General features: G+C 43.8%; 1 protein-coding gene across 28 annotated transcripts in view; it reads left to right on the forward strand.

The window, feature by feature from the left end:
• The window catches only part of LOC149731924 (titin-like), a 163,307-nt gene that overhangs the window by 120,450 nt on the left and 34,416 nt on the right, over window positions 1-8,441 (forward strand). For all 28 annotated transcript variants that reach the window (XM_089885393.1, XM_089885399.1, XM_089885394.1 and 25 more), the window contains 26 exons: window positions 228-450; window positions 675-932; window positions 1,014-1,158; window positions 1,229-1,656; window positions 1,730-1,941; window positions 2,009-2,193; window positions 2,269-2,469; window positions 2,537-2,738; window positions 2,811-2,908; window positions 2,982-3,313; window positions 3,382-3,551; window positions 3,621-3,982; window positions 4,052-4,314; window positions 4,387-4,568; window positions 4,646-5,007; window positions 5,086-5,240; window positions 5,353-5,617; window positions 5,684-5,894; window positions 5,966-6,153; window positions 6,229-6,430; window positions 6,505-6,737; window positions 6,806-7,111; window positions 7,191-7,373; window positions 7,444-7,654; window positions 7,727-8,002; window positions 8,077-8,368. In XM_089885393.1, coding sequence (XP_089741519.1) covers window positions 228-450; window positions 675-932; window positions 1,014-1,158; window positions 1,229-1,656; window positions 1,730-1,941; window positions 2,009-2,193; window positions 2,269-2,469; window positions 2,537-2,738; window positions 2,811-2,908; window positions 2,982-3,313; window positions 3,382-3,551; window positions 3,621-3,982; window positions 4,052-4,314; window positions 4,387-4,568; window positions 4,646-5,007; window positions 5,086-5,240; window positions 5,353-5,617; window positions 5,684-5,894; window positions 5,966-6,153; window positions 6,229-6,430; window positions 6,505-6,737; window positions 6,806-7,111; window positions 7,191-7,373; window positions 7,444-7,654; window positions 7,727-8,002; window positions 8,077-8,368 — 6,145 coding nt within the window. The remainder of the gene's footprint in view (window positions 1-227; window positions 451-674; window positions 933-1,013; window positions 1,159-1,228; window positions 1,657-1,729; window positions 1,942-2,008; window positions 2,194-2,268; window positions 2,470-2,536; window positions 2,739-2,810; window positions 2,909-2,981; window positions 3,314-3,381; window positions 3,552-3,620; window positions 3,983-4,051; window positions 4,315-4,386; window positions 4,569-4,645; window positions 5,008-5,085; window positions 5,241-5,352; window positions 5,618-5,683; window positions 5,895-5,965; window positions 6,154-6,228; window positions 6,431-6,504; window positions 6,738-6,805; window positions 7,112-7,190; window positions 7,374-7,443; window positions 7,655-7,726; window positions 8,003-8,076; window positions 8,369-8,441) is intronic.

The raw sequence follows: 8,441 nt of genomic DNA on the forward strand, positions 1-8,441 counted from the left end.
CGAGCAACAGGCAGAAATTCGCAAGACTTTAAGTGGGTACAAGAAGCACAGCAGCTTACCAGGTCTATTAAGAACCGAACAAAGGAAACAGATACAGACTGGAGAAATACAGACTGGAGAAAGGAATGTAACCGTAGGAAAGAACGGCGAGAAAACAAGAAATGTTACTGTAAGTTTCGGGAGGTAATAACAACCAAAATGTCTTTAACAATTCCTGTCTTTTTCAGACGAACCAGGTGTACCGGGCGCCCCACGAGTCACTGATACCACGAAAACTTCGATCAGCTTGGCTTGGTCCAAACCAACACATGACGGTGGAGCTCCAGTGTCCGGTTACGTGGTCGAGATGGCTAAGGAAGATGGCGACGATTTCGAAGTTGTCAGTGGAGCTCAACCCATTGGATCGCCAGAGTTTGTGGTCACTAGCTTGATGTCCGACTTAAAGTACAAGTACGTACTGAAACTGTGTTTTTTTGCTGGCAGTTAGGTGGTATCAGTTCGTCAACTGAAATATCTTGCCGCTGAACAAATATGCAGTGACGTTACACGCACGCAACCATACGGAATTTCAATTATCGCCACATGCCCATTCAATACACATATTGTATATGGAGCCAATAATTTTTTTTCCAATGGCCTATCAATCTCTCGCTTCAAATATCTCTGTTGTTTAGGTTCCGTGTACGAGCCGTTAACGAAGCCGGCAAATCGGAGCCAAGTTCGGAAACCGAGGCCACTAACCCGGTTGAGATCATTGAGCCGCCAGCTTATGAATTAGACGCTGATATGAAACAAGCACTCACAGTAAGATCCGGAGGTTCTATTCGATTATTCGTAACTATTAAAGGACGACCAACACCGACTGCCACTTGGACTAAGGAGGGCGGTTTGGACACAGATAGAACAGACATTGATACAACTTCGTCATACAGGTACGTTGTAAAGAATTATTTATAAATGTTAGTTTTGAGGCATGAAACCGAATTCTAATTACCAATATCATCTTTTTCTAGCCTTCTTGTGGTAAATAATTGCAACCGACACGACGCTGGAAAATACGAGTTGGTGATCGAAAACACAGCTGGTTCAAAGGTTGTTGCTGTGAATGTTAAGGTTTTGGATTCACCAGGGCCAGTACAGAATCTTGGAGTTCAAGATGTAAGTTTCATTCCCTTTAATTACCATCATACACCTAAGTACTTTTTTTAAGTCGAACTTTGTATTGTAGGTGACACGAAGCACTGCCTTTATAATGTGGGATACACCCAAATCTGATGGCGGCGCAGTTGTCTCAAACTACATCGTTGAGAGGCGCTTGTCGACAAGAAAAGCGTGGACCACGGTATCGACTGAAGTAAACCGCGAGTCCTACAAAGTCACAGGACTCCAAGAAGGCGAGCAATACTTCTTCCGTGTGCTTGCTGAGAACAAATACGGAATTGGCGAGCCTGCTGAGACCCGCGAGGTCGCTAGAACAGCAGAGGTTCCAGGAGCTCCCAAATCATTGGACTTGACCGACATCAGCAAAACGACTGCGTCCTTGGTGTGGACCAAGCCAGACTCTGATGGAGGAAGTCCTATCACTTCATACTTGCTTGAGCTTCAACGTGTTGGAATGGAAACCTGGATTACTAAATCTACTACAAGCGCAATGAAGTATGTATTCTTGTATAGTTTCCGTTATTACTTCTATTATTATGGTATTAACGTTTTATAATTTTACTCTTAGGGCAACCATCAACGATTTGAACGAAGGAGCCGAATACAATTTCCGAGTTCGAGCTAAAAATACGATCGGTGCTGGCGAACCTACCCAGACGTTGCATTCAGTTGTTGCGAAGGACGATATTATCAAACCAGGAGTTGACCTTAGAGATCTATACATGGGCACAATAACAGCTAAAGCTGGGACCAATGTCCGCATTAAAGTTCCATTGATCGGTACGTAGTGATACCTTATATAACGTGCATATGATAAACAGCATTCAACGAGATTGTTTTACAACAGGCAAACCGTTACCTACTGCTCAGTGGAAACGAAACGAAGAAACCGTACGTGAGACACAACGTGTCAACACCGACTTGGGCGATGGTTGCACAATATTAAACATCAAGGATTGTCAACGTACTGACGCTGGAACATACGACATAGTTGTCAAAAATGCTGCTGGCAGTAAAACAGTGCCGCTTAAGGTAGAGTTCGCACTCCAGGCGAAACATTTTGTTAAACTATATATTTTTATAACATTTTTTTTATTTCAACTGTAGCTGACCGTGTTTGATCGTCCAAGCATGCCACGAGGCCCGATCGAGTTTACCAACGTAACGGCTGATGCACTAAATATGTCTTGGCAAGTACCCGAGCAAGATGGTGGCGCACAAATCAACAACTATGTCGTCATGAGTCGCGAAAAAGAAAGTGATAAATGGATAGAAATCGCTGGATCCGTGGCGAGAACTTCGCTTAAGGTGAATAGAGTGATATAAAAGGCGAGGAATCACATCGAGCAAATGGCTAAATATTATGATTTAACAGGTGGGTCGCCTCACTCGGGATCAGGAATATATTTTCAGAGTGTTTGCTGAGAATAGATTTGGTCGATCCGAACCGTTGGATTCGAAAGCAATTCTTGTAGAATATCCATTCAAACGACCCGGTATGCCTGGTCAACCTGAAGTGGCGAAATGCACACGAGATACGGTGACGCTGACTTGGGATGCGCCTACAAGTGACGGTGGTGTGTAGTTTGTTCCATATAAATTGTTTGTATAATTTCTTCGAGCCTTTTGTAAACTTTGTTAAATATTAGGTGACAAGATATTCGCCTACCATGTCGAAAAGAAAGACAGGAACGCCATTTTGTGGACACCAGCAACCAGAGCTCCTGCTAAAGACACTTCGCTCAAGGTACGCACTCCGCACCAGTGTGCTGTGGCTGTTTGGTTCATGGAGCACTTTTAATAATATTTACTTTTACCAGATCACTGCTTTGACCGAGAATTTGGAATACCAATTTCGAGTTTGCGCGGAGAATTTGGCAGGTGTTGGAAAGTTCAGTCGAGTATCTGAGTCAAACATATGCAGAGACAGCGTTGACAAGCCAGGCCGTCCAAATATTCTTGAAGTTGGACGCAATTCCGTGTCTTTGGAATGGGCCAAGCCAGAATACGATGGTGGTGCCAAGATTACTGGATACACAATTGAAAGGCGTGAACTACCAGATGGCCGATGGTTGAAATGTAACTTCAGCAATGTGATCGACACGCAGTTCAATGTTACCGGACTTACAGAAGACAAAGATTATATTTTCCGGTTTGTAGAGACTTGCTTAATATTTCCGCTATGTTAACATTGCGTCTAAATGAAATGATTTCTTCCAGAATCTTCGCGAAGAACGCGGCCGGTGCTGTTTCTGAGGCATCAGATTTATCTGAAGCGATAACTTGCAAGGATGAAATCTCACCACCACGTGTAGAATTTGACGCAAAATTGCGTGATGTTCTCACTGTGAAAGCAGGCGACAACGTGAAGCTTGAAGCTAAGATTTCTGGTAAGATCATCTTCAATTGGTGATAGTTGGTTCAAATTGTATAAGTGTTCTAACTTTTCTTGATTACAGGCAAACCGTTCCCATCAGTCCGATGGAGCAAGGCTGGCGAGCCACTTGAAGATAGCAACTTGCTCAACATTATCAACGCAGATTCCACCAGTGTGGTTCACATACGGGACTGCAGACGTACAGATTCTGGCCAATACACTATCGACCTAAAGAACATAGCTGGCAGCAGGAGCTTGACGGTTAGCTTAAAGGTTCTTGACAGACCTGGACCTCCAGAAAACGTCACGGTTGCTGACGTCACTTCAAGTCGGGCAAAGATCACGTGGTCTGCACCACGTGACGACGGTGGTGCTCACGTGACACACTACGTCATTGAAAAACGTGAAACCAGCCGCTTAGCATGGACGCTTGTATCAAACCAGGTAAATGCTTCCTTCATATTTAAATTAAACTAAACCTAGGACCTATTTAAGTACTTATTTATTGTATAGGCCGAAGGAACCAGCTTCCGAGTTTCAAACCTTTTGGAACACAATGAATACATCTTCCGAGTTATGGGCGTAAACAAGTACGGACAAGGTGAAGCAGCCGAGTCTCAACCGCTGAAGGCCGAGAACCCATTCACCTTACCTGGAAAGCCTTCCCAACCCGAAGTGTGCAATGTAACCAGGGATTCATGTGTGCTGACTTGGACTAGACCTATCACCGATGGTGGATCGGAAATCACCAACTACATTCTCGAGAAGAGAGAAAGGTATATGTCGCGATTATAAATATATTCAGACGGCTTACGTAGTTATACTAACCGGGCACCTTTTAACTATAGGAGAGGAACTCGCTGGGTTCGTGCAACAAGGAAAAACATAACTGAATGTCGTTTCCGACTGACGGGTCTTCCTGAGAATTCAGAAATTGAGTTCCGAGTTGCAGCTGAGAATGCGGCAGGCACTGGTGAACCATCTGATGCTAGCAGTTATACAACTATTGTGGATCCAATATATCCACCGGGTAAGTCTTTTGTTTCAAAACAACGCAATATTGTTTGAGGTAGTAATTACATGACTTAACGTGCGGTTGTATTCTAGGACCACCCTCGAATCCGAAAACCACCGAAACTACGCGAAAGAGTGCGACTGTTTCGTGGGGCAAACCAATGTATGACGGTGGAAGTGAAATCACAGGTTACGCAGTTCAGTATGCTGAGGTGAAGGGCGAAGTCGAGATTGAAGAGGACGCTTGGATCAAATGTCCCCTCCCAGCCCGTTATTCACTTACAGAGTACACCGTATGCGACTTGGTTGAAAACCGAGAGTATCGCCTTCGTATTGCTGCTGTTAACAACGCTGGGGTTGGAGAGTTTGCTTTGGTCGCTGGAAAGGTAGTTGCTAAAGATATCCTGATGGCTCCCGATATTGAAATTGACGCCAGTTTGCGACAAGCACTGAAGGTAATGCTATTTTCAGATTAACAGTAAAAAATCTCAATTCAAATGCTTAAAATGTATTTAATCCCGATCGTTTTTTAGGTTAAAGCTGGAAATTCGATTCGACTATTTTCAACTTACCGAGGAAGTCCCGCTCCAATGGTTACATGGAGGAAAGACGAAGGGAAATTACCTGATCTTTGCCACGTTGATACCACAGATTCAACTACTCTGTTGTTGATTGAAGATTCTACTAGGTAAGTTGTCTCGTATTAAAAAGGTACATATATGTGGTATAATTCGTTAGTCGGCCACGCGAGAAAAAAATAAGTTACATTCATTCACTTACCCAAACTATTTTGGATTTAGAAATGACAGTGGACAGTACAGCCTAGCCCTCGAAAACAGCGCTGGATCAAAAACAGTGACTGTTAATGTCGTGGTGTTGGATACTCCATCCGCACCTACAGCGCTTGCTGCAAAGGATGTTACCAAAGAGTCAGTAACTCTTACTTGGTCGCCGCCTGCTAACAATGGTGGGAGCGTGGTGCAACATTACATTGTTGAAAAGAAGGAAACAACCAAAAAAGCTTGGGCTACCGTCACAATGACTTGTGTCAGAAACACATTCAAGGTAATGATCGTTGAAATGCATTTTTCCTCCATGTTAGAGTAGACTTCTCACATTTCCAATTCGCAGGTTTTGAACCTTAATGAAGGCATGAGCTACTATTTCCGAGTTATGGCTGAGAACGAGTACGGTATTGGTGCAGCCTGTGAGACACCGGGTGCTATCAAGGCATCGGAAGTACCAAGCGCGCCAGGCAGGTTGGAGGTTACACAAACCACTTCTAACAGTGTGTCCTTGGCATGGACCAAACCAGATACCGACGGTGGAAGCAAAGTTACAGGTTTGTGCTCTCTTCCATTTTATTATATGGGGTTCATTTCTCCTGATTTACTAATCGTTAACTCTTCATAGGCTATCTTATCGAGTACAGAGAAGCCAGTGCTGAAAGCTGGAAACAAGCGGCACAGGTTAAGACAATTGCCGGTACAGTAACACGATTATCGGAGGGCAAAGAGTATTACTTCAGAGTGAAAGCGCTCAACGAGAACGGCTTGGGCGACCATCGTGAAATACTACAACCTGTCGTAGTCCGTGATGAGGTAAATATTGCATTGTTGTTTAAACACATATACGATAAACATGTAGTAGCAGAATATAACCGTGTTTACTTACAGGTTGAAGCAGCTGAGATTGACATGGGAGGTCTTTCAAACCTTGCATTCTACGCAAAGAAAGGAGACGACCTTAAAGCTAAAGTCGCCCTTCGTGGAAAACCTCTACCAGTTGCAGTATGGAAGCGAGATAGCGCTGACTTGCGACAAACCAGTCGTGTTAATGTCGATGCTTTCGGAAATTATTCTTTACTTACCATTAAAGGTACGTTGGAATATACAATTACGCCCGAGTATTGTTATTTTTTGCAATGTATAAATTATACCTTTTGTTTACAGACTGCATTGTTGATGATGCTGGTGTTTACGAGATCATTGCTACGAACCCGCTTGCCAAAGTGAACGCCCAAGTTCAGATCGTAATTTACGATAAACCAGGTGCTCCTCAAGGACCTGTTCGATTCGACAAAGTCACGGCAGACTCCATTACCTTGTCATGGGAAGCTCCAAAAGTCACTGGCGGATGCCAAATATCAAGTTACATCGTTGAGAAGCGTGAAGCCACCAGTACTGTAAGTATTTCAACGTTAGCCTCGCCACTACTTTTGCTCAAACATATACAAACAAAATGTCACTCCAGGTATGGACCATGGTATCGGCTGCATGTGCACGCAACACGGTCAAAGCCACCAAGCTTGTTGCTGGAACCGAATACATCTTCCGCGTCAAAGCAGAAAATCGATTCGGTGTTGGACCAATGCTCACCTCCGAGCCTGTAACGGCACAACATCCTTACAAGACACCAGGTACACCAACTCAGCCACAGATGTGCAGAGTTACGAAAGATTCCGTCACTTTACGATGGAGCGAACCAGTCAACGATGGTGGTTCGCCGATCACTGGATATCACATGGAACACAAGGACAGGAACTCTATCTTATGGATGGTAGGCATTATTTACATTTGTTTTATTTACCAGAATGTAAAGTGTGCGATTTGAAATATTCTAACCTGTCACTTTGCAGAAAACCAACAAAACGACGATTTCGGAGACGGAATACCGCGCTAGTGGTTTGGACCAAGGCCTCGAGTACGAGTTCCGCGTGTACGCTGAAAATGCTGCTGGCATAAGCAAGGCAAGCAGGCCATCCGAGCTTGCACATTGTCGCGATCCGATTGACCCACCAGGAAAGCCAGAAGCATTGCAGGTAAAATAAGGTTCCCGGTATATGCATGGGTGATCTTGTTCAGGTAAATAACTCACACTTGTGTTTTCAGGTTGGCGGACGATATGTAACTATTGAATGGACAAAATCAATGTATGATGGTGGAAGCAAGCTGATTGGCTACAACGTCGAAAAACGCGAACTCCCAGACGGTCGATGGCTCAAGGCAAATTACGGCAACGTTTCTGAGACACATTTCAAGGTCGACGGACTTTCTGAAAACCGAAAATACGAGTTCAGAGTGTTCGCTAAGAACGCTATCGGTAAGTATACGGTTTGTGATAAAGTAACTTTTCAAAGTGCTCTATGTAAAAACATCCATTTTACAACTCTAGGCTCGGTGTCTGAACCATCCGAAATTTCGTCGCCAATTCTTTGCCGGGACGAGTTGGAGCCACCAAGTTTGGAATATGACCAGTCGCTCCGAGATACGCAGGTTGTGCGTGCTGGAGACACGGCCAAGTTTACGATCCGAGTTTACGGCAAGCCTTCTCCATCTGTGAGGTGGTGTAGAGATGGCCGGGACATTGACCAATCACCACGTGTTAAGTTCGATCATTCAACTACTCATACAACATTAACTATTGGAGATACTACAAGGAACGACACTGGTAAGCCTACATATCACTAAGTTTACTAATATACATAATATTTTAACAATCTAACCGAATGACGTTTATTTTAGGACAATATACTTTACTTCTTTCCAACGATGCCGGTGAGCGTTCTTTGGCAATCCAGCTCAAAGTGCTTGATATTCCCGGCCCAGTAAGACACTTGGCTGTTGAAGATATCACCGCCACCAAATGTACAGTGACATGGGATCCACCTTGCGCCGATGGTGGAAGCAACATCACAAACTACATTGTCGAAAAACGCCAGACGAGCCGTATCACTTGGACACAGATCGCTTCTGATATCCAAGCTAGATACATTAAAGTTGGACATTTGATGAAAGATAACGAATACATATTCAGGTAAATACAAAAATATTTTTTTTAATTTACATAGCAACTATATTTGTATAAAGCAAATCTGACATAAATAAAA

Source organism: Ciona robusta, chromosome 9 (assembly GCF_009617815.1).
Source record: "Ciona robusta chromosome 9, ASM961781v2".
Taxonomy (NCBI): domain Eukaryota; kingdom Metazoa; phylum Chordata; class Ascidiacea; order Phlebobranchia; family Cionidae; genus Ciona; species Ciona robusta.